The sequence below is a fragment of the Sceloporus undulatus genome, chromosome 9, assembly GCF_019175285.1.
Source record: "Sceloporus undulatus isolate JIND9_A2432 ecotype Alabama chromosome 9, SceUnd_v1.1, whole genome shotgun sequence".
Taxonomy (NCBI): Eukaryota; Metazoa; Chordata; class Lepidosauria; order Squamata; family Phrynosomatidae; genus Sceloporus; species Sceloporus undulatus.
This window is the reverse complement of record NC_056530.1, coordinates 2879514-2906005: the sequence shown is the minus strand read 5'-3', so window position 1 is coordinate 2906005 and position 26492 is coordinate 2879514. Positions and strand designations below refer to the sequence as shown.

General features: G+C 41.4%; 1 protein-coding gene across 1 annotated transcript in view; it reads right to left on the bottom strand.

Annotated features, from left to right (window-relative positions):
* Positions 1 to 26492, bottom strand: part of RUNX3 (RUNX family transcription factor 3) — a 105382-nt gene that overhangs the window by 69200 nt on the left and 9690 nt on the right. Inside the window, exons 2-3 of the mRNA XM_042440238.1 lie at positions 16552 to 16708; positions 11181 to 11285 (exon numbers count right to left, since the gene is read on the bottom strand). Coding sequence (XP_042296172.1) covers positions 11181 to 11285; positions 16552 to 16708 — 262 coding nt within the window. The remainder of the gene's footprint in view (positions 1 to 11180; positions 11286 to 16551; positions 16709 to 26492) is intronic.

The following is a 26492-nucleotide window of genomic DNA, read 5'->3' as shown; positions in this document are numbered from 1 at the left end:
AGTAAATAAATAAATAAACTAAGAGGCCTCTCATTTTACCCAGAAGAGGGCAGCAATGCAGCTGGCCTCTAAGCCTACTAAACACAGATTGACTGGACAATTCCATCATCTCTGTAGATGATGGTTCATCAGGGATGAACAACTTCCCAGGACAGTGCTCATTCCCTCATCCCATGCCCCTGGCATGTACAATGCACTGCAAAAGCAGAAGTATTGTGATACCATTTTCATTTTCAGGCTGATTTTTTTACTGATTTGGGGGACTGGGTATGAGGTAGAAAACCATCGTATTTTGTGGTGGATTTGAGCAGCTTCTCACCTTTTAGAGGGAAAAATTGTCTTTAAAAAAGTTAATGCAAGGAATCTGAGTGCTTGGGCATATCCTGAGGGACCCCAGGGGTGTGCAAAATGGGTTAGGGGCCACACTCAGCTTGAACCCCTGATCTATCTGTAAACTTGCCCAAGGTAACCCAGTGTTATTTCATGGCAGAATAAGGATTCGAACCCTAGTCTCCAAAATCACAGTCCAGCACTCAAACTGTTACACCATACTAGCTCTCTCACACACATATACAAACTCATTTCAGCATGTGAACATGGAAAGGTTTAAATAGAGCTTGGAAATGTTTGGATTTTTGAATTATCACTCCCAGAATCACGCCATGGTGTCTGGGAGTTCTGGGAGTGGTAGTCCAAAATCCCCTCAATTTTCCTAAACTCTGAATATAATTCTCTCCTCTCTATTCACCATGGCCCCTTCAAAAGTTGGGATTATATTATAGACAATAGAGTTTATTAGATGAAGGAGAATGGGAGTTTATTCCATGAATATCCAGACAAATCACGTAATTACGCATAACAATTTCACACGATGTGACACAAAAACCACCATTAAGGTGGTCACAAAGAAGCATTAATGCACATCTTTTTACTTTCAAGATTTCAGTGACAATGCATTTCCGATATCACTTTATTTGCGCAATTGCATGTGATCATCATCCACACAATTTGTCGCCATTTCCGCTTCATTTGCAGGATTCTTTAAATTTGCTTTAATCTCTCTTTAATGCTAAAATCAGCCCCAGTGTGATAAACTCCAATGATTCCTGGATTCAAAAGCTACCCTGCTGGATATGAGAAGGCAGGTCCCCTTCTATTTCAGCAGGGAGTGACCACATGCTTCCAGAGCATTGAAATAAATAGTTCCAGATACCTAGCTACTTGTAACCAATTCATTTTCTTAATTACAAAGGTGTAACTACATAACATTTTAACTTAGTGGATATGCTTTCACTCTGCTTTCAGCATAACAGTTACCTCCCAAAGGTGCGCATGCATAAATCCATGGAAACTGAGGGTTGACTGTATTTGTCTGGACTAATGTTTCCAGAATCTTCCAGCCAGCAAGGTCAAACATTTAATTTTCCAATTTCTCCATCACAGCTACCCTTAATGGCCTCCCATTTTCAGCTCTGCTACTTGTGTCATCATAGCATTATCCATGGATACAGGGCCAACTGAACGTCTGACTATATCTCAGTGGGACACTCTGATGGGGTGAGACACCATTTCTTGTAAGGATGAAAAGAAGAAATATCCCTCCCATGTTCTGTCCTAAAGACCAAAAATGCCATCCTCTTCCCCATTATATCACCATCATGATCGCTAGTGCCCATTCAGTGCCCATAGGGTCACCCCTAGTCCACCTAAAGCTTCCCCTTAGCTCCCAAACTTCGCGCCTTTGCATCTCTGGATCTGTACCCTTAGAATATCTGATGATATAAGAATATCATCATATTAGAATATCTAATGATATTCTAACCTCCACTTGCAAGCAGATGAAACACATTAATTTTGTTGCTATTACATGTAATCAACCATTCTGGTTTGTTTATTTTTTTAGAAAAGCTGTCATTGTTTGAATCAGTCTCTTTCTAAATTAAAAAAATAAGCCCATAAAGGAAATGCCACAGGAAAGTCAACTATTTTATGACTTCCTCTTTGGAGGCTTTATCTTGACATTTAGCACCAAAGACAGTTGGTGTGGATAACAATGTGCTATTTGGCCAAAGAAGAAAAAAAGAAGAACAAAGAGAAGAAAGGGAGGTGTGGGTTTTTTTGTGGCAAATATTGTCTTACAAGCAACCAGCTTCATCATCAAAGTGGTGGCGACCTAAGCCCTTCCATCAAATTCCATTTTAAGGACTGGAAAATCAGGGCAGAGCTTAGGAAAGTTATTTTTAAGATAACAAATCCTATAGTCTCCTAGCCAGTGGTGTCACAAGGGATTCTGGGATCTGTAAAAAAGAAGGAACTTTCCCAAGCTGTGAGTCAGGGTGCAGAAAGTATTCCTAAACAGAACCATATTTATTTCAGAACAATACTTCCCAAGTTGACAATTGCTTGTAGTTTAAAAGTCTCATTGACTGCAAGTACAGTGGACCCTTGTTATACGCTGGGGTTTGGTTCCAAGATCCCCCGTGTATAACAAAATCCGTGTATGCTCAAGTCCTATTAAGTATAATGACATAGCAAAATGGTGTCCCTTATAAAAAATGGAACATCAAGGTAAATTTATACTTTTTTGGAACATTTTCAAACCGTGTATGCTTAAATCCGTGTATAAAAAATCCGTGTATAAGAAGGGCCGACTGTACATCTACACTGTACAATTAATGCAGTTTGACATCACTTTAACTGTCCTGGCTCCATTGTAATGGAATATTGGGATTTGTAGCTTTGTGGGGCACCAGAACCCTTTGGCCGAGAATGCTAAAGATTTTGTAATATTACAAATCCCAAGATTACATAGGCTGGAGCTACATCACTTAAAGTGGTATCAAACTGCATGAGATGCACCCTGAGAAGCATGAGATGTATGCACAATTTAGCAGTGATTCTCAAACTTTGGTCCTCCAGATGGTTTGGACTTCAGCTCCCAGAATTCCTGAAAAGTTGGCCAAGCTGGCTGGGGCTTATGAGAGCTGAAGTCCAAAACACATGGATGACCAATGTTTGGAGGCCACTACTAGAGCCTTGGATTATAAGAGGCCTTTAAATACAATAAAATATAAAAAACAGGTTTGGGTAATGTTATGAAAACTCTTAAACTTAATCTAGTTTAGGCCCTCGTTTTATCATGGTGTAGCCCAACTGAAACAGAATAGTCAACATTTCACAGATGAAAACTGGGACAGAATGTGGTGAAAAAGATTCTAGCCAAGCAATTTGTGAATGCAGAGGTACACACTAAACTTATGTTTTAAGCAGAGAAGCCTTGGGATTTATGTATTGAATTTAGGAAAGCCTGAAAACAGAGGGGAAATAGACTATTAGGAGAGTCAAGACTCTGCCCCCTTCCACTCCTAGTGAATGAGTGCAAACTATTTTGAACTCACTTTCTAGCCACTGAAGTAAGCAGAGGGCAAAAGGAGAAAGTAGGAAGAGGAAAGAGAAACCAAGACATTTTAAAAGCAGCTCAAAAAGTCGGACAACAGAGGATTAATCAGAACTGTCCCTATCACATCAGGACAATTGGAGGGTATGCTAAAAAGACAGCCAGCAGCCAACAACAGGATATCTATATATATCTATACAGTACATTCCCAAGCATACCTTGGTTTCATTCACACATGAAATAAGTTGTAGTTTGAACTTCAAAATTTTTCAGTGACCATCTGAAGGTGCAAAGTCCATCTAAGTAGAATTTGAACCCAGATTCCCCATATCACAGAAACAACTAGGCCATTCGGAAATAGCCAGACTTTTTGGCCTAGTGTATCTTCAGAATAGGAGGTCTAAAAAGGACAAAAGATTTACATTTTTAAAAAAACCTGGCAGGTGGTGATTATATATATGTGCATATACATTTATTTGGAAGTAATTATTATGCTTTGCACAGAAATATGACCTATCTTACTGGAGCAGTGAAACCAGGCGTGAAGATTGTGGCCAGGTAACTTGTGATCTTGCAGCTCAATCTGCTGTTAACAGCAAGAGATGCTAACAGTTGATGGGCCATGTTCTCATTCTTATCTTTAGATGAGAGTTGGATCTGACTTCAAATAGAGGATGCCTTCAAATAAAACACTGCCACTGTCAATGTAAAGTAGGACACACGGCCAACCTAGCCATCACTCAACTCTCTTTTTTCATAAAAGGTTTCTCTTAACTATTACAAGGAGTAGGAGGCAACTGGAGTATGAATCAATTAATCAGCGCAATTAACTGATTCACCGACTGATTCAAGATTTTTGAAAAAAAATATCAGAGAGGTTTTTAATCAGATGTGGCCACCTGGATCCTTCCCCTTTCATCACTGAGACAGAAGCTGCTTCTCTTGGGTATCTCCTTCCTCCTTCTGCAACTCCACCCCGTTTCCTCTCTGTTGTTGACCAAGAAACTCTTGGGAGTGTTACTATCCTAGGGCTGGTTCTGCAAGCCTGGCGCATAAGCTAAACAAGAGTAGGAAGGATAAGAGGCAGAACCAGGACAGAAAAATGTAAGGAGTAGAGCTTGCTTTTCACTGTTTGGGGGTGAGAGCAGTTCAACAAAGGAAACCTCCATGCCAAAGGGAATGTTGCTTCTCCTTCACTAGAGGTCTTTAGAGGCTTAGAAAACCAATAGTTGGGATGTTACTGCTCTGGATTTCTTGCACGGGACAAGTGGTTGGATGGGCATATGCATGGATGGGTTTGGAGATAGTGAATTCACCATTTGTGCAAGGCCTAAGTGACTCTGTGCACAGCACAAGTGGCCGGCCATCCACTTGCTAGAGACTAAGAGACCTCATCCACTTTGCTAGAAACCACCTAATTGCTAGAGATTAAAGGAAGTCTTGAAAGCCAGTGTGCCCTTGGCAAGTCACATGCTCTTGGCCTCAGGGGAAGGCAATGGCAAACCTCCTCTGAACAAATCTTGCCAAGAAAACCCCATGGCCTTAGGGTTGCCATAAGTCTGAAATGACTTGAAGTCACACAGCAACAACAACAACAACAAGGGAAGTCTTCCCCAATTAGGCAATATATTTGGAGAGAACCAGTTTGAGGAAGACCCCAAAGTATAATCAGCTCTAGCAACTCCACACTAGGATTTTAAAAAGGTAACCTGGAAGGGAAAAATCCTTTTTGCCACTCTACTCAGGGAAATGGATTCCAGTAACTTTTTATCAGTGACAAATAATCGGCCTTTGAAAGATATTACTAAAACATCTGCATACAGTGAGACCTTGGTTTCTGCTTAGGACTGTCATGGCCAGCCAAGAGCAGGACTCAGAGGACGAGGAGGAGGACATGGCTCCTCAGGTGCAAGAGGAAATTGAGGCTATACCAGGTCCCAGTTCTGCCCTGCCAGACCCCAGCCCTGATCTTCCAGCCCCAGTGGTTGAGGCTCCACCAGTGGGGTCCCCTCCAATTGCTCAGCAGCTTAGTCTTGACCCGTGGAAGAGCAAAGCATGAAGGTTCCTTCCTTTAGGCAGAGGAGAGCCAAGAGTTCTTGCTTGCACAGATCCAAGAGGTTTGCAGAGAGGCAATCTGCAGATAAGCAACAGCTGGCACAAGGGAGGGCAACTCTCGTTTAAGCAGCTGGAGAACGCCGACCCTTTGTCAGAGTTTATTGCAAATCCTTCATTGTGGTTGCTGTTGGCAATGGCTCCTTAAACTCTGTGCTCTTGAATCTTTGTCTGCCCCGAACTTATGAATCTTTGTCTGCCCCCGACTTTGGAATGAACTGGACTACAGGTACTCCTACCTTCTGGCTGCCCTGACCATGGACTGAACTGGCTTCCATGACTTGTGGTATCCTGACCCTGGCTTTCATTTGTGGCTTGCTTCACTCAGATTATAGAAAGGTCTGTAGACTGTTTCTCAGCTGCCTAGTTAGTTTTCTTGCTGAGCCATCACTATCAGCATTTGTTTGTGTGTGTGCTGGCAGCATTCCAGGACAAGGACTTGGTTCCAGGACCCCCCATGCATACCAAAATCCATAGATGTTCCAAGTCTCATCCATTACAATGGCACAGTGAAATGGTGCCCCTTATATACAATAGTAAAGTTAAGATCTGTTTCTTGGAATGCATATTTTAAAAAAAATACTTTCAAGCCATGAGTGGTTGAATCCATAGATAAAGAATCCATGGATAAAGACTCTGTGGATATGGAAGGCTGAATGTATGTTTGTCCCTATAATCTGCCTCAGTCAGCAGGGGCAGACCAGGGAGGTTCTCAGAGGGGCTTATAAAAATCGCACAACCTCTGCTGTCAGGTCACAATTGACAAGATGTGATAGAAAAGGAAAAGGGCTTAGAGGCTGTTTAAGAACGGGGGGGTCCCCCCCCCCCCCCTGCAAATTGAGCCACCCAATTTCTTAAAACTCTTTTGTCTGGCAGGAAAAGGACACAGCTTCAAAGCCAGCATCCTCTACATTTGAATCCTCTAAAAGCTGGCCAGGTTGTCTCTAGGATGGGCCTGGTTTAGATGGCCAGTCTTCTCCTCATCTCCAAGCAGAGCCATAGTTGCCTAGTTGGCTGTCTATCTGTCTTTAAGGCTGCATCTGCACTGCAGAAATAAGTGGTGCCTCGGGTTACGAAAATAATTCGTTCCGCGGCCCCTTTCGTAACCCGAAAAGCCTTCGTAAGCCGAATTGCCATAGGCGCTAATGGGGAAAAGCCGCGATTCCGTGCGAAAAAGCCGAAAAAAGCACCAAAAGTTTTTTCGTAACCCGAAAAAACATTCGTAACCCGAAACAATGATTCCCTATGGGATTTTTTCGTATCCCGAAAATTTCGTAACCTGGGTATTTCGTAACCCGAGGTACCACTGTAATCTGGGTTGATGTTGCTTTAACTGCCAAGGAACTCAGTGTCTTGACAGACTGGCCAGCATTGGGGTGGAGTGGGGGCATGGCACCTGCACAACGCACACCCACCTTCGCCCCATGCCAACGCACACCCCACCACATGGTGGATAGCATCACAGTGCTTCCAGATGATGCAGTGCCAAAGGAGCACTGAAAAGCCTCAGTGCCAGCAGCTATGCCGCCCTTTTCACAGCACAAAAAGGAGGCACTTTTTGTGGCTCCTTTTTGCACTGCGGAAAGGCCAGATCAGGGCTGCAGCATATAGTTGCTGCGGCCCCGATCTGGTGCTGAAAGGGGAGGTTGTAGGTTCCCTTAGGGGTGATCATTTCAGCCCCTGAGTTAGTTGTGACACCAGAGCTCTTTGGCAGAGATGGCTACATGTCTTACAAAACTACAGTTTCCCGAATTCTATAGCATTGAGCCATGGCAGTTAAAGTGGTGTCGGACTCAGTTATTTCTGCAGTGCAAATGCAGCCTAAAAGAGGTTTACTAAGCTTAAAACCTTCAAGGGAAGTTTTCATAGCATGGGAATAACAATTTGATCACACTCCTCACTGCTACACATCAAACTGCTGCAAAAGGTGTTGGAGGTAACAGAAATACAATACATGAGAGGTCTCCATGGGGAGGAGCACAGAGAGAGTTTGACTTCCTCAGTTTGCTACACTGTCTGCTCAGCCTACACTGACCTTCCTTCTGATCTAGATTGCTGCCTGCTTTTTTCCTGCCTTTTTTCTCACGTTTCTCTTAACATCTTGACTTCATTCTCAACAGGGAACAGGCCTGGCTCCCCCTCTCTTTGTTAATATTTGTATTAATAAAGATTAGCCTTCTTTCTTAAACAAGAAAGCAGACTTAGTGTAATTATTCCAGGGAAAGCTCAGAAAGGATTCAATCAACAGACACACAGACTCTGAAAAAACAGCCTTTGGTAACAAAAGAAACAGCCATAGGGACAGTCTATTCAGAAACTGGCCATCCTTGAAGACACTTGGCAGGGAAAACGCAGCCAACAGCAAGCCATTATTCTTTTAGCCCTCTCTCACCATCTAAAATTAGCTGCATAATAAGACAAGGCTACCTTAGAAAGCTGTCATTACTGAGTTCAGGTACACAAGATGTTTTGAACACTCAGAATCAAAGGTGGGTAACATTTTGGCCCTCCATATGTTTTGGACTTCAGGACCCAGAGAATCCAGCACCGATTATTGTAGAGCTGTGGGAGATGCAGTCCAAACAGTCTGGAAGAGAAGGCCCAAGATTCCCACCTCTCTATTAAATGCAAGTGATAATTGTTAATACTTTTTAATGTCTGCATCTAACCACAAGAGGGAAAACATTATGCAAATGATATGATTATCACCATCACTGCCACCATGACTGTCCACTGGGATTTGGTTCCAGGACCCCCCGTGGATAGCAAAATCTGTGGATACTCAAGTCCCATTAAATACAATGGCATAGCAAAATGGTGTCCCTTATATAAAATGGCAAAGTCAGAGTTCGCTTTTTGGAATTTATATATTTTTATGAATATTTGCAAGCTGTGGATGTTCAAATATGTGGATAAAAATCAGTAAATATGTAGGGCTGACTGTAATGCAATTAATGGGCCAAAATGCTGGGATTCATGAAATATGTTTGGTGGAGGCAGAGGCCTTCAACCATAAAAAAGATCCAATGCATTTTCAGATTTTTTGCTCCTCTTTCAAGGAAACTAGTAATTGCATGCTGATATTTGCAAAAATCCTTAGGAAAGATGCACCAGAATATTCTCTAGAAAGCAATAGTCCCCAGGGCTGGTCCATTCACAAATGGCTGTTTATCCTCAGTCAATTGCAGACATCAAGTGTCACTTTACTTGCATAAATACCCTCCTCACAGCATGAAACCCATCCAAACAAGACATTTTGCTGGCATTTTGCAAAGAATAAAATTGCATGCCATGCAATTAAAAAGCTGATATTTGAATCTTAATTCAGCACAGGTGATGGGATAGCATTCTCTAACAACAGCCAAAGGCACCAAGCTACAGTTTAGTTGGCACAGGGCAGGCAAGATGGCACACAACATTATTCCAACGCCTTGCTTCTACCTCCCATCTTCTGCCACATGAAGCAAATGCCTCACTCTGCCTCATAACAGAGCTGCCCCTGTATTTAACATCAAAGGTTGTGGAATCCAGCAGTGTACAATTTGGTGCTTTGAATGGATGGATGACCTGAACTTGCCAACTACAGTCCTTTGCTTCTAAATGTCATGTAAAAAAAGGCATGCCTGTTGCCTCCTCTCAAAGGCCAAATTCTAGTACCTGGTGCAAAATTTCAGGCTATAAGGAGAAGGGAGAGCAGAGAAGAATAAAAAATACTTCCATCTGGCACATGAATGTACCAGTAAAAAAACAACAGGCCGCCCACAAGCTTAAACTTCCAGAAAGTCATGCCATTAGAAGAGGCGAATCCCATATACAGCAACTCATCAGCCTATCATAGAGATCTTTAATTTCCGTTCCAGTGTTGAAAGGCAGAAGAGGAGTTGGAGGTGATTCACCACTGAATCTGGGCTGACATTAACAATTATGCTAAGTGCTCAAAAGCAAGGACAGGCACCAAAGATGTATCTCCTGTAGCTAGTTTCCAACTGGTTGCTGGGACCAATTGGGATTTTGAAAAGATGCCTGGACCAATTGTACCTTGGTTGAATTCCACAAGAGTACATCTTATGTATCTTTAAAGTGAAAGGGCCTGCACTTCTGAGATCAGTGGTGGTTTGTCCAGAAGAGAGGTAATGAATGCTGGAAACTCCTTTAATGCCCAAACAGATATTGTCATTGTTGTTGTTGTTGTGGGCCTTCAAGTTGTTACTGATATGTGGCAACCTATCATGGGATTTCTGGGTCTGAGAACATGTGATTCACCAAAGGTCACCCAATGGGTTTCCATGGCTGAGCAAGGAATTGAACCCTTATGTCCAGAGTTGTCATCCAATACTCAAACCACTACAACATGCTCAAGACAGAGTTAATTATTAGAATTTGTGCAGAGCAAAGCTTGACATTGCATTTGACTATTTAGGAAGGGTGCAGCCAAGGCATTCCCACAAGAAATAATGGTTTGAAGGTCTTCTTTAAGTCTCATGAAAGTCAGAGATACTATCTAGGTGTCTATGTGGGATATGTGACAATAAAAATCACAGGCTTTGCTTTTGAAATGAAACAATAAATATCACAGGGACTGGGACAGACTAGCACTGTTTCTATACTACCTTGTTATAGCAGGTTAATACTGGGATAACATGTCACTGTGTAGTTGTAACTATGCCCCATGAGAGATACAGGCTGCATCTACACTGCAGAATTAAGGCATTTTGTCACCACTTTAATTGCTATGGCTCAAGACTATGGAATTGTGGGATTTGTAGTTTGCTACAAATCCCAGGATTCCATAGGATGGAGTCATGACAGTTAAAGTGGTGTCAAACTGCATTAATTCTGCAGTGATGCAGCAGCACCAGAGGAGGATGAGAAGTTTTGCCATCTTTAAGACAGCTTGGAAAACATTTTGAGGAGGGCATATTACTACACCCAGAATTCTCAAGAAGGTATGGTGAGAATACAGCTATCTATATTCTTTACCTGTAGCAAAGCCACTAGAATGCACAATGAACACCTGAACACACTGCATATTTACTTTGCCTATAGATCTGATCACTTTCAATGAGTTGAATGACTTCATAAATTCCCTTCCATTCCAAAGGGAAACAGCTTTGCAGAGTGCTTCCATCACAAAAAAAATTCCCTGTGTGACTGGCTTGCATATTCCCAATTGGCAGTGCACAAGCACATGTGTTTGCCTGCATTGCCCCAGGACATCACACACCAAAACAGAACTCCATTAGGGATGCTGACAGTGATCTCAGGATGGAGCGCCTTGCAATGAGGGAACTTTAGTACACAATATCAGAGGGGGGGGAGAGATTCCTCATGCAAAGGGATCTTGTAGCACCTTTGAGGCTAACTGAAAGAGAAAAGTTGGCAGTGTGAGCATTTGTAGACCTGAGTCTACTTCCTCAGAAAAAATTCTGATTTCAGACCACAAGTCTCAGGATCCCACAGGATTGTTTAGAGTAGCAATAGTTACAAAGACACATGACATATTATCCAAGCAAAGTAACCACATTGCTATACCACAGTGACATCCATCCACCCCAATGGCACCAAGCGGTCTTGTTTTATCACCAAGCCTTATGCACAACAGTTAGCTATGAACTGTCTCCAGTCATACATTTCCGCAGAAAAACAAACAAAAAACCAAGGTATCACTTACTTCTCGGCTCCCGGGGTCCATCGACAGTCACTTTAATGGCGCGGTGATAGGTGGCAACTTGAGTGGGGTTTGTGAAGACGGTAATTGTCAATGTAAAACTTTTCCCTAAAGAGCAAGGGTGGGTGGGGTGGGAGCGACAGAGAAAAGAAAGCATGTAATGAACCCAGAATATCATATTAACCTACAATGGAAGTGCAGAAATACTGCAGAGACTGGGAAAGTTACTTTTTTGGACTACAGTTTTCAAAATTTCCCTTGCCTTGGCTAGAAGACCACTTTTCCAAGGCTGGCCACTATGTGATCCTTCCAGATAAAGACGATAGGGATTAGGGACTGAACCTGGGGTCTTCTTCTTGCCAAACACATATCCTTCTGCTAGGCTATATTGGTCTTACCTGACAGGTACCTATAGCTAATTCCCTTTCCAAGTTAGTCTGCAAATGCAGCATGCATCTTTGCTGTACTCACACTTGATGTTTTCTTTGGGGTGCCGTGGATCATAAAATCTACTTCTTGTACCTAAATACAGTTGTCCCTCCATATTCGCTAGGGTTAGGGGAACAAGACCCCCGTGAATATGGAAAAACCGCAAATAACAAAACCACTGTTTTTACCTGAGATGACACCTCTCTAGGAATCTCTAGGTCCTCCAGTGCTACTCTGTGGTCAATGTCCAACATACACTGACCATAGAATGGCACTGGAGTAGCTACAAATGGTCTTTCAGTGCAACTTTTGGTTAAAGTTGACCACAGAGTTGCACTGGAGGACCTAGACAGTCCTAGAGAGAACGTATTAATGAAATCTGTGAATAATCAAATCTGCAAATATCAAAGTCGCAAATATGGAGGGATGACTGTAGTTGTCACATGTGAAAGAGTGCGATGTCAAGCAATGACTGCTACCTCAAGAAAAAGAAGCAAAACTCAAAGGAATTTGGAAGGGAATCGAGTTCTATGGGACCCTGTTTTCACATCACAAAACCACAGTTTCCTTTGCTGACTAAATATAAACCATTGCCAGTTGAAGGTTTATTGATAGTACTGTCAAGTTAGCAGGTCCATAGACTATGAATGAGCCAGTATGGTGGTGTGGGGGCCAGCATGGTGTAGTATTTTGAGCTTTGGACTACAACCTTAGAGACCAGGATTCGAATCCCCGCTTAGCCATGGAAACCCACTGGGTGACCTTGGACAGGCCATACTCTCTCAGTCTCAGAGGACAGCCATGTCAAATCTCTTCTGAACAAACCTTGCCAAGAAAACCTTGCGATAAGGTGGCCTTAGGGTTGCTATAAATCAGAAACAACGTAAAGATACACAACAACACCAAGGCTGAACATGGCTGAACAAAGCCCATTTGATAATGAGCCTTGCTCTTTTTGCCAGCATTGAAGACAGTTGATCAAACAAATCCTGTCTCACCTTAGCAGCTGGGAGAAGGCACTGGGAACCTTGGTATCAGTTGTCTGGTAGAGGACAACAACAGCCTGTGGCTATAGTTGGGTAGGCATCCATTAAGGCCAGAGTTTGGAGATACTACTTTTTTGTGACCAGAACTGGTCATTCTGGTGTTGGATTCTGAGAGTTGTAGTTGCAACTGCAAATGATCCAAGCTCTAGAGGCAAAGTTTGTCATGAAAACCAGTGCTACACATGTGAAAATATGGAAGAAGTGCCTCTAGGTATGTGCTGGAAATCTCCCTGGAAACAAGGATGACAAAACTGACGCTCATCTACTTTACTGTCACTAGTAAAGACAATAATGCATGGGAAGGTGGAGACAGGAAGAAGAGAGGAAGACTACAAGATGGATAGACTCAAATCAGGGAAGATACAGCCATGAGTATGCAGGACGTCAACTAGGGCTGCAGAGGATAGGATGACTTGGAGTTCTCTCATTCCTGGGGTCAAAGTTGACTTGAAGGCAACTAACAACAAGTTTTATGCAGAGGGTCTCAGGGCTGGCCCTGCCGTTAGGCAGAGGATCTTTGTGGGACTATTTTTGCCTCAGGTGCCAAAATCAGCCTTATGAACATTAACTTTGAGATATCTGATGCGGACAGTACACTTCCTCAAGCATTAAAATATATTTCAGTCCTGATCAAACCCTTTTGTAGAGAAAACAATCAACAAAAATTTAATTTGTTGAACAATTCAGGGATTGGCAGACCACTGGTCAGCTTGCAAAGCAATCCTACTAACTCCTGTGCTGTTCAAAGCACCCTGAAGATCAGTTGCATCTGGGGGCTCCCATGTCAATGCCCAATAAGGCAATGAATCCACTCTTGGGTTTTGGTTTGAACTTTAAACCACCTTGGATAGCTCCTGTAGAGTTCAGATCAAAACCCAGAGCAGATTCCCTGTTCCAATGACAGAGGAGCTAGCAGCTGCCACTAGTAATGTAATGAAATAAAGCATCCTATTCCTATCATCCCTGCTGAAGATAAGAAGAGAGTTTGTCCATTGTGTGGATTTTACTGTTAAGGACATAAGTCAGATCTTGGAAGCATTACCTTTTTAAAAGACTACAGCCCCAAGAATATTTTAGTCAGCAAGCCTGGTTACCAAACCATAATGTTTCCTGTTTCTGAGCATCAGTGTTTTGCCTTCTCACAGGAAGGGATTTGCTCTCATAGAAAAATGGCTCATTCAGGGAAAATCCTCAGCCAAACGCTTCTGCTGAATGTGTGGCCAAAGGGAATGGCCTGATCCTTGGCCCTTGGCTATGGAACAAGAAAATCTGAAGGGCTGCCTGATTCACACATCTGGGTTAGAATTACAAAGGAGCAAATGTTACCACTTTATTCTGCTAGTTATGGACACACTGGGATTGACAAGTATGGCTGCTGCCACACTGCAGAAATAAAGCACTTCGACACCACACTTTAACTTCTATGGCTCAGTGCTATAGAATTCTGGGATTTATAATTTGGTGGGCACCAGACCTTTCTGTTAGGGAAGGCTCAATATCTCACAAAATGCAGATTCCAAAATCCCATAGCACTGATCCATTGCAGTTAAAGTGGTACCAAACTGCATTAATACTTAGAGCAAAGTCGGGAGTCTCTTTTTTAACCCAGGAAAGTGACTCAGTTTCAGGGAATTTCATGGAGAGTAGAGCCAAAGGGGCAGTGGGGGGGGGGGGGGGGGAGAGAGAAAATAAATACCAGCAAACTTTTTTTAGTGGGAAAACTGCATAACAAATGGGAAAGAACCAGATGTCTTGTGGAAAGGAAGGCAGTCATCTGGACAACCCTAAGAGGGCCAAACTCAGATCTGGGGCCTGAGGTTCTCCATCCCTGATTTCTAGCATTTTATAAAGATTAGTCCCCTGCATGGAATTACTTGAGGGAGACAGAATTCAGGACTCCTGTCATGAGCACATCAGTGTTAGATCTTCAAATGCAAGCATCCCTGTACCTGAAAACAAAAGGCTGAAGCTCTGCTGACCCCATTGGACTCTAGCCAAAACTCTTTAGTTGGGATTTGAAATCAAACTCCACACATGCTACTCAGACTACTGTAATTTCTTATCCCAGACATGGAGACCCGAGTGGAGGGGCTGGGGGCTGGGCTGGGGGCCTTAATGAATTCAAGAGTCAGGTTCAGATGGAGTTATGTTCAGTTTGGAAATTTGCAAAAGGGGGAGAAATGGAAAAAATGGAAGGGGCGAAAGGGAGGAGACTTAAGCAAATAATTGAGTACAGAAATGAAAGCTTAATTCATAAAAGCAAAACATTTTCCATTCATCAACCTGCAAGCAGTTAAGTGGAAGAGGGGTAGGGGAGGGAGATTGGAGGGGGGGCAAAAGAAAGCCTGCCTGCCACTTGGGAAAAGAGCCAACAGGAAAGCGGAAATGCACAAAAGAATGTAAACTATTTGGGTTTCATAGAGAGCAACAAGTAAACAGTTATTACACGCAAATCATTCTTAAGATCACTCAGCCTTAATTCCAAGGAGCCAAAATTCCTTTGACAGTTTCCATGTATACATTCAAAATGCTGGGATAAAAGTTGGCCAGTAGCCGAGGAGGCTACAGCAGGATGCTCTTGGTGGAAGGAGCATACACTGAAAAGGGGGGCTGAATTTGTGGAGGGAACATGCCCTGAAAATGAAATCAGCATCCGAACTCATGTACTGTGCCTGTGTTGAATGAACTGGGTTGTGTGGAGCTGGATCATGTCTCTGGCCTCATCCTATATGTATGTCCATTGAGACCTTTCTACAGAGCCAAAGGCTGCTATTTCACTGGCCACAACTCTAGCATCTCACTGTCTAAAGAGATTCTGATAAAAGGCTGTAGCTCAGTGGCAGAACATAGGCTTTGCGGAGGGGGGGGACCCAAGTTTTAATCCTCAGCATCCCCAGTGGGGCAGACAGTTACAAAAGAGGTTTGTGAGCAGTAGCAGAATCAATTTGGAAGTCCTTTCATACAAAAATCAATGCATGATTTCCCCCCCCCCCCCACAGTACAATGTTTCAGCAAGTAAGGGCTCCAACTTTTAGTATCATCTGGAGCAGGCCCATTGACTCACCAGGCATTTGGGAAGTTAACCGTTATGTAAATTCCATTGATCTGGAAATTTGAGATGTTTAAAAGTGAAATTTAAGAGAAGCCAAAAGTACCTCTGTCCATCAGGGCAATTGTTTCCATCCAGGCCTAAGATTTTGAATGCTTAGCACAAAAAAGTCTGGGTTTTAATCTCTTTGTATATACAACCATGTTCATGCCAAAGTAGGTTGCCACCTCTTTTTACTGAGAGAACCTCACATTTAACAGTTGTATAGGAGGCAGACTCAACATGGTCAATTCCAGACTGGAAAAATAAAAGAGTACTCACAGAATTTGTCTAGTGCAAACCGGGGTGGAGGTGTCTGGGTTTTTTCTAGTTCATTTATCAAAATTTGCAAATTTCAGGGTGGAAACTGTTCTTACTGAATTTGTCTGGTGCAAATGGGAGAGAATTTTCTTTATTTATCAACATTTGCACATTTCAAGGGGAGGAAACTGAGGTCTCCATTTGAATGAGCAAGAAGGCAAAATGGACAAGTTTTCTCATTTGTAATTCTACCAGCCCAGTTTTCCACTTTCCTACCTGCAACAGGCCTTCAGCATGTGCTATTCCAGAACTGGGCAACTGCGGCCTGGCAAGAGGCCATCCACTGATACTGAATGAGCAGTCTTCATTTCTTTTTAATTTTCAGATTTCCCCACCTACAACTTGCTTTGTACATTTGCAATCCTTAAAGTCTCCCTCAGTTTATGGATTCCTCCCTCATGCAAAACCACACTTGGAGAATATTCATTTCCTAGACCAACCTTGGAAGCACTCTCAAAATTTGATGGCTGTTCCCCGCTGATCCTCTTACCTCGGCCACTCCGTCCGACAAAGCGAAGGTCATTAAACCTGGCCACTTGGTTTTTCATCACCGCAGAAGCATTTCGAAGCTCAGCTGAGTAATTCTCATCGTTGCCAGCCATGACGGTTACCACAGTCCCATCGGGGACGTCTCCGAGGGCTACTACCTAGACATCAGCGGTAGCCAAGAAGGATTGAGTTTAGAACAAATGTTGTGACTGCTCAGGGCTAACCCTAAGGCATTTCAGATTTTTGAGGCAGAAAATTGAAAACACAGTCAGCACCATTCAGCCATCAAATTATGTTGCACAAACCTCAGGCTGCAACCCTATGCATTGGTACTAGGTGCCGTTCCAGACCTTTGGAAAAATTCACTTTTCTTTTTACTACAAGTTCCCGAATGCCCCATGGTCAGTAGCCATATTGGCTGGGAGATTTTGGTAGCTGCAGCCCAAAATGTTCCTTTTCCTAGTTATAAGCCCCATTAGGTATAAGTTGTTTTACTTCTGAGTATTTGTACATTTCATTTAGCTGTTATTTTGGGGGCAGTGTTGCTTGAGGAATCTGGGTCACACAAATTCCACCAGATCTGGTCCGCACCACCCAAACTCAAGTACAGAATAGAAATAAATTAACTGCTGGCTTTCGTACTTCCCAAATGTCCAATGGAACTTCCTAGATATTTTTTTAAAAGGGATGCATTTAAAAATAAATATTTCGAAAGAAAATATACTATGACTTTTTGAGAAAATACATTTCAAAATGTATATTTTGAGAATAGTGAGCTTCATTTATCTAAATAGGTATTTAAAGATAATTTTTATGCAGACATTTTATTTATTTTCAGATATTTATGGCGCTTAGGGATGGATGACAATCCTGCTTCTTTTTGATAATGATTTCTCAGTCAGTTTAATATGGATACAGTTTATGGGTGGACACATTTGAAAGTAATGTGATTTGGAAAGAGACTGGTCTTGGTTCCTAAAGATTTAAATCTTTTCTGGACAGACTTTTCGAAACCACAATAGCAAATTAGCTATATTGTCATTTTATTGTTGTGTTTCTTAAGTGCTTGAAAACAAGGCTGTAAGACGTATAGGCATGATATGTGTGTATAATACACTACATACATGTAGCTTATACATATTCACTCTGTTTCAAAGCAGCTGAAGAAAGTTAAAGGTTAGCCAAAACATTTTGTAGCAGAATGTTAATATTTTGTTTGTTAGTTGTTCCATTATTACTTGGCAAGGTGTGTTGATTTTAGTCCTTTTAAATCAGAAAGTTTTTTTTTGGGGGGGGGGGGGTGTTTCCGGTTTCCTTTTTTAAATCTTTTTTTTTTTTTTTAGCGAAAAAATTAATTTTTTCCACTAAATCGTGTGAATGTACAATTTCACATAGTATTATTTATATGGTAGTTTCATTTTTTACAATTAGACATTACTTTCCTTTATTACTTTCACTGTGTTTTGCTGCAGGTTTTGAGGATCAGTTAAGGTTTTTTAAAAACCACACAGAAAGTCTTTAAAATATTCCCACATGGATCTTCCTTTTAATGTGGAAGCTGAGCAGAAATACAGGAGATCTGATCTCTTTGTAATTTTGTCATCTTCTTTTTTCGAACATTGCTCTTTTCTGCTCCGTTCTGCATTCTCACAAAAATAATTTGCACACAGGTAAAAAATTGCTCACTGGATTATTATTTCCCTACCGAGAGAAATAATAAGTAAGGTCCCAATTGTTACTGGGCAGGTCAGAGCAGTTTATTTTCATCCGATCGGACTGTTTGTTTGTTAGGCCGGTAGAATGCAAATATTCCTATTTCAGTAATGACCACATTGGTTCTTCATTTACATGGGGAAGTTGCCATTAATATATTTGACTGCGGCATTGCTTCCATTTTAGATTAACTGTGGGCTACCTCTGCCATTCAGTCTATTTAATATAAATCTAGTCATTCTTTACGTGAAACTTGGTACAGAAATTTAGAATCCAATTTTAATACATTTTTAAAATTTATTTTTTAAACAATCTCATCCATTTTAGTCCATCCTGTTATTTGCCTTTTCACCAGTTCAGAAAAGTTTATTACAAATTAATTACCTGCCTTCTAACTGACCCTATTAAAATAAATTTGCATGCTCTCCAATTCTCAGTGGAATCTTATTACAACGTTGAAGAAAGGAGAGAAATAACTTCAAAGCAACGATTTTGCCAAAGTTAAGCATTTAAAAAAAAAAGCCTATCGATCTCAGGGAAAAGAATGAAAAATGTGTTTAATCCTCTGGTGGAAATCAATGCAGCTTAAAAAGCATTTGACTGCATCTGGCTCATATCCTCACACTTTGCAAAAGCAAAAAGTCACCTTCTTCTGTTTAAAGCAAAAGCCATAGTTGACAGTGTCTCTTTCATTCTGTATTAGAGCAACATAAGAGGACTAAAATAGCCTCAAAATAATAAACAGCTGAGCTCTTAACTCACAGGCCTGCCAATTGAATTTGGCTCTGCCTGGTATATCAAACAAGGATCCAGTGCAGACAAAGTTAAGCACTCTCAGCCCCATGGATTCCAATGGGACACTGAGCATATGCTCACTTATGCTTCTATTAAAATCTATGCAGTTTAACAGTGCAGTCCTAAACAGAATATAAAATCCATAATTAAACAGAGAATTTTGTTTTACTCAGCATGAAGTCCTGCTGCATCTACAATACAGCTTGCTCCCCAATAAGTGTACAGAGGATTATTGTCCAATACCACTATCCAATACATGACTTTTCAGAGTTATATTCCACTGAATCTAATGGATCAGCCTGTGTAAATAGATAAGTGGGTATAAAATTATAGTTGAAAAGTGCTTAACTTTGGTTTGATCGTGCCTTATTCTACTTTTTTTTGTTAATATGTTAATATGCTGTGCTAAATTATTATTGGTAGCATTAATAAGTCATCAGTGTATATAAGTATTTTACACTGAGCATCATTACAAAAGACAGTTCCCTATCCCAGTGAATTGCCAGCCTAAAGGTTGACATTTTTAATCACCAATATGATTGACAATGCTTTAAATTTGTCAGCACTCTACCCAAATCTATAGTCATACATTTGAAAGGGAAGGAGCCTGCCTGCTCCTTTCCAGTTATCTTTAGGCCTCCACAAACTGGCCAGTACATCAAGAGGTGGGAGTGATTTTTAGCTTTTGGGAGCTTGGTATGTTCAGGTTAGAGAAAAGAAAATTGAGATGTGGTAAGATATCTATTTTTAAATATTTGAAGGATTGTCAGGCAGAAGATGGCGCAAGCTTGTTGTGCTGCTCCAGGGGATTGCTCACAAATTAATGGGTTCAGATTACAAGAAAAGAGATTCCACCTAAAATATTGCAAAGAATATTGCAATATTCGGTCGGAGCTATTGTACAGTTGTACAGCTCTAGTTGGAGAGGAGTGGACTCTCTTTCTTTGAAAGCCTTTAAACAGAGGTTGGATGACCATCTCTCTGGAGTACAGTGGGCCCATGGAAACCAAAAACCATGGATGCTGAAGTCCCATTAAATACAACTGAGTAGTAAAATAGTGTCCATTATACAAAACGGCCAAACTGAGGTTTGCTTTTTGGCCATAAGTTGGGAACAACCTGAAGGCACACAACAACAAATATAATATTTTCAAGTTGTGGATGGTTAAATCTGTGAATATAGAATTCATGGATACAGGGGACCAACTATATACTTTCATGGTCCTTGTAGTCTCTTCCAACCCTTTGATTCTATGATTCTTAATGCTTTGGGTTGGAATATGGCCTGCATGCTTTTCTCTGTAATTTTGGAATAAAAAAGGGATTGGTAACCATAAAAAGGCAAAAGCAAATAACTGAAATATGTGCTTGTGTGAATTACATACATATTTAACTACATTTTCCAGCCTTCCCCCCAGCCCAGCTTTTGTCCCAAAAGTAGCTTTCCACGCCTCTGTTTGCAGGGAGAGAAGCATGGAAGTTCTTTGCAATCGTTTAGGTGGAATCTCTTGTAATTTGAACCCATTGGTTTATGACCAATCCTCGTCTAGGACAGCACAACAAGCTTGTGCCATCTTCTACCTGACAATCCTTCAAATATTTAAAAATAGCTATCTTACCACATCTCAGTCTTCTTTTCTCTGGCTAAGTGGGCCTGAATGTAGCGATACCATTAAGGGCAAGATCTTGGGGCAGAAGTCCTTCAGAATTAGCAAAAGGGTTCCTTGGTGTTTTTTTGTTGTTGTGTGCCTTCATGTCATTTCCAGCTTATGGAGACCCTATCATGGGGTTGTATTGGCAAGATTTGTTCAGAGGGGGCTTGCCATTGCCATCATCTGAGGCTGAGACAGTGTGCCTTGCTCAAGCTCACTTAATGGGTTTTATGGTTGAGCCAGCAACTGAATCCTGGCCTCCAGAGTCATAGTCCAACATTCAAACTACCATGCCATGCTGGCTCTTGGCTTAGGTTATCACATTTTGAATAACAGAAAGCAGTAAAAAAAGGGGTACATGGCCATCTAAATGGTGTTGGGGAGACATGATATCATTTGAAGTGAAGAAATGCACATTACTATCCAAAAAGGTTTCCTTTCAATCCAATGCAGCAGACTCCTTGAGTCACTGGTAACTCAATAAATCTTTTGTGGCCTTTCATACTACACCATTATAGCACAATAATGCAGCTATAATAGCCATGGTTTCATCCTATGGAATCTTGGGATTTACAGTTTAGGGAGCGGTATTTAGAAATCTCAGCCAGAAGGCTCCAGGGCTTCACCAAGCCACAAATCCCAGATGCCACAGTCATGGCAATGAAGTGGAATCATAGGTCTTATCTGCACTGCAGAAATAATGCAGTTTGAAACTGTTTTAACAGACATGGCTCCATCCTACAGAAACCTGGGATTTGTAGTTTGTTGTGGCACCAGAGCTCTCTGACAGAGAAGGCTAAATATCTCACAACACTACAAATCCAAGCATTGAGTCATGGCAGTTAAAGTGGTGTCAAACTGCATTATTTCTGCAGTGCAGATCAGACCATAGTGACATGACACTATAGTGTGAAAGAGGGTTTAGTTTGGCTGCTTCAGTGAGTCTACTCTAGTTGGGAATAACAATAGGATTTAGGCCATATTAAAAACACTTTTTAAAAACTAGACTGCTCCTCCACATTAGGCAGTGCCATGAATCCTATTGTTAGTCTTTGGGGTAGTCCTTAGTAAAGTAGACCCATTGAATCAGTTGGGTTTACCTGTGTATTGACTCACCGTTTAACAATCAGTTGAATGGGCCTACTCTAATTGGACTAACCAAAAGAAATCCTATTCTTAAATCCACAGCTGAAAATTATTGACTTGTTCCACCACCCTAACATTGCCCAAAATTGTTACCTGTTTGTGTTGCCTTGTTGCCCAATGTTTCAGTGGTTACTATGTGTATTTAATTGAACCAACGCAAAAAGATAACAGCAGTTGTTGGTTGTCAAGGTGGACTTATTTTCAACAGGGACCTCTAAAGGGAAGTTTTGAACCTCAGATGCCTTCAGTTGATTATTATGTGACTAGAAAAGAGTGGATTTTTAATCTAAGGTGTTTGGGTTCTCCATTGCCTTTGGGGGGGGGGGGTATGTGTGTTTGATTTCTTTCTTTTTTTCCTTTTCTTTTTTATTGGACGGGTTTAAAAAAGAAAAATAGATTCTCCTCCACTTAGGCATTTACTACATTTTATCTACAGGGTAGAAGATGGGTTCTTTAAAGCAATTTTTATCCCACCCTCCTCCCTACTTCAGCATTGTCATCTTTTGAAGCATCACTTTGCAGTCTTACTAAATGTACAAGTTCAGCGGTGTTTCCCAAGGCTAAATTCAGTTTTAGTATCCTTTTAGAGATACTTGTTGAAAATAAGTCCACCTTGAAAAAGCAACAACCATGTTGTTATCTTGTTGCTTTGGTTAAAAGCAAGTATTGTAACCACTGAAACATTCAGCAACAAGACAACACAAACCAGGAACAATTTTGGGCAACATTAGGGTGGTGGGACAATTCAATAGCAGAAGATTTTGGCCTGATCCTATGCCTAAGTTTAGTCTCAACTACAGTAGGACCTAATGAAATCATTGGCTATTGAAAAATCCTAAAAGCTTAGACCCAAATTTTCTGCATCAGAAGTCTGGTTGCACAGTTGCTACCCACAATGACGTCTCCTTTATTCTATCTTTGTCTCTCTCTCACACACACCTCTTGCAGCTTCATCTATCACACTCCTGGACATGTGCAGAGAGAGTTTTTTCCCCCCACCCGGAGCAATGGCAGAGTCTGTACCCAGATCTGACTGAGGGCATGGACAGAAATGCGATATTAGAAAGTGATGCGTGTTGTATGCCTTCAAGTCATTTCCCACTTATGTATAGTAACCTACGTAAAGAAGATCTAGCACAGGGTTCTCTTGGCAAAATTTGTTCACAGGGTGGGTTTGCAATTGCTTTCATCTGAGGTTGAGAGAGTGTGACTTGGCCAAGGTCACCAGTTGAAAGTCAAAGGCTTTCATGGCCAGCATCCACAGTTTTTTGTGGGTTTTCGAGCTATGTGGCCATGTTCTAGAAGAGTTTATTCCTGACATTTTGCCAACATCTGTGGCTAGCATCTTCAGAGAATGCTAGCATGGAAGACAGTTGGGTGTATACACCCAGTGTGTTTCCAAGGCTGAGCAACCCTAGTCCGCCAATGTCCTAGTCCAACACTCAGACCATCATACTATGCTAGATCTATTAGAAGCTGGTGCTTTCTTATCACAGTCTTAAGCCTGGAGCATGTTCCCATCGTTCTGCCTTGAATGCAAACATTAGCCATAAGGGTTTTATTTAAAAATAGACAGCTTTCACTTGACAAGACTGGTGTCATGGAAGGCATTTTTTTTCCAATACAGTGGGCCCTTGGTATCCACTGGAGTTTGGTTCCAGGATCTCCAAAATCCATGGATGTTCAAGTCCCAGTAAATACCAAGTGACTCAAAAATGATGGTGCAAAAGTAACACGCTTCTGAACTTGGTTTTGCACCATTCATTTTATTTTGGGAATATTTTCAAGCTGTGGATGCTTGAATCCATGGAGGATGGATCCGTGGATATGGAGGGCTGACTGCATAAGGACTGGGGCACTGGGAGGAAAGAAGGATAAAATTGTAAAGAGAAGGCTCACCGGTGACTATTGCATTGGGGAGAGTCCTGCCTCTGGTTATTATTGTATAAACACCTGTATGGCCAAGAAAACCCACAAAGGTTCCAATTGGTGTGACTCTGCCTCATATGATCCATTAAAATGGGAGTCAAGAGACACAACATAGCACTGTATGCCTCCAGCTAGGGGACCAAGGAACCACTCTGTTTAACTCAAAACCTTGCCAAGCTAACTGGCTGCTGGTGGGCATGATCCAGCCAATGCTACAGTCAATGGCATGGCTGAAAATGGCTTAACTTGGGCAGTGCTCCCCAGATGACTGCTTTTTAAATACAACAACTTGATGTTATTTTTCTGTTGGTGTTTCCATGGCTTTAATAGCAATACATAGCCAAAGGATTAATGCTCTATAGTCGCCAAATATAGGTGATCCAGATCCTAGGAATCCTCTCAACCCTGTTCTTGTTCCCCTAATTCTTTCCTTTCTAGATTGGGTTACTGGGCCTCTGGGTAACCCCTTATATATGCAGACTTGTGGTTGTGTTGTTGTGGGGCTTGTTGAGTTTGGTATGTGTGGCCTGACTCCAATTCAGACTTGGCAGCCAGCCAGAGACAGGTTTAAATCCACAAGATTATATTTATTAAATGTAGTCTAAAAATATAACAAACTCTAATATTCTATCCTTTAGGCTCCCCAGTATCATAAGCAGCTCTCTCTCCTTCCTGAAATCCAAACCTGTGTCTCGATCCACTCAGTAACTTTAGGTTGGCAAACCTAGAAGTAACTTTCAGGAGATCACTTGTGATTGAATATTGTGCATTTTTAGAGAAAAGAGCCAGCATGATGTATTGATGTGAGTGTTGGATTACAACTCTGGAGACCAGGGTTTGATTCCCAGCTCAGCCATGGAAACCCACTGGGTAGCCTTGGGCAAGTCACACTCTCTCAGCCTCAGAGGATAGCTATGACAAACCTCCTCTGAAAAAATCTTGCCAAGAAAACCCCATGATTTTAGATTGTAAGCCTGAGGGCAGGGAACTGTCTAATTAAAAATAATAATTGCAAGCCGCTCTGATAGCCTTTAGGGCTGAAGGGTGGGGTATAAATAGCATAATTAATAATAATAATAATAATAATAATAACAACAACAACAACAACAACCTTTGGGGTTGCCATAAGTCTTGAAATGATTCGAAAGCACACAACAATAATAAAAGTGGGATATTGGGACATGGGATTCAGTATGAAATTTTTAACTTGTAAGCCACCTCAATTATCATTGACAGAGAGGTGGGATAAAAATAATGGTTTTATTATTTTATTAACAACAACAAAAACAACAAAAACAAAAACAACAAACTAATACTGAGAGGCCTGGTGTAGAGGTTGAACAAAGACACTGGGAGACCAGTCTGAATCTCCACTTGGCCATGGAAATCCACTAAGTGACCTTGGGCAAGTCACACTCTCTCAGCCTCAGAGGAAGGCAAGTGCAACACACCCCCGCCACAAAATCTTGCCAAAGAAAGAAACCCCCTAATAGGTTTGCTTTATGGTTCCCCTAAGTCCAAAATGACTTGAAGGCACACAGCAACAACAATACTACCGAATGCAGCTGAACTTACTCCTAACTAAGCATAGATAGGAGTGTACAGTAGTAGCCTTATCCTCCCTTAACTGAATCGTTCCATTGTCTCATAGTCCCTTACCAATAATGGCTCCAGATGTCAAAAAATAAAGCTTATTTAACTACTCTACTCCGACAACCCAACAACAACAACAACAACAACAACAATAATAATAATTTGTTTTAAGATTTCTATTGCTAAATTTTAGAAATCTTTTTTTGTTCATATTCTTAATTTTCAAATTATTGTTCTGTTTTAAGGATATGGTTTCTGCTTCTATGGTTGAAGGGGAGACTGTTTTCAGATTGCAATTTTATTTTAATGTGAAGCCAAATTAATTAATGAATGCTGCAAAAGAGATTATTTCATTTGAACTTCTTCAGACTGTGAATTTAATAATGAATTCCAGCTTTGTTGGAAAAGTTTTCTACTTCTGCCTCTTAAAACCTGGGGGGGGGGGGAATTCTGTTCCTTTCAAAATTCAAAATCCAGATTAGTGCGAAAGCTGAAGGCTAACCAAAGGGACCCCCCAAACAGTGAAAACATCCAAAATCTCCAGATCTCTTCTTGAGCAAGCAAGAAGTTGCAAAATAAGGTTAGGAAATGCATGGCCTTTCAGCAGATGTTGCTGGACTGCAACTCCCATCAGTCCTAACCAACAGAACCAGTGATGATGGGCAGTGGATGTTGGAACCCAATACCTGGATGGCCACAAGTTTATTACTTTTGTTGAAATAACTAAGTGAGGAGAAAACTGAAGTTGATGAGCACAACTGCAACTATCAGCCTTTCGATGGCTAATGCCTCTAAGTCAGGGAGCTGCAGATATTTGGATGGAGTTTGGAGTGGCTTGCCCTCAGTTCTTCCCCTTTAAGGCCAAAACTGCTTGGGAACTGTACTTGTTAGGCTACAAAGCCCAGCATCCCCTGCCCTGATCCTCAGGATCCAGGGAGTTGTAAACCCAAAGAAATTGCCCCAGCTTCCAGAACTTCCAGAACATGCGATCTGTTTTAATATTGCAATAAGTCAAATCTGTTTTAATGTCATAGTTGTGTATGTTTTTAATTGTACTGATTTTTTTTTTAAATTGCAAGGTACGCTAAGTCCCAGTTTTGGGAATAGGATGAGA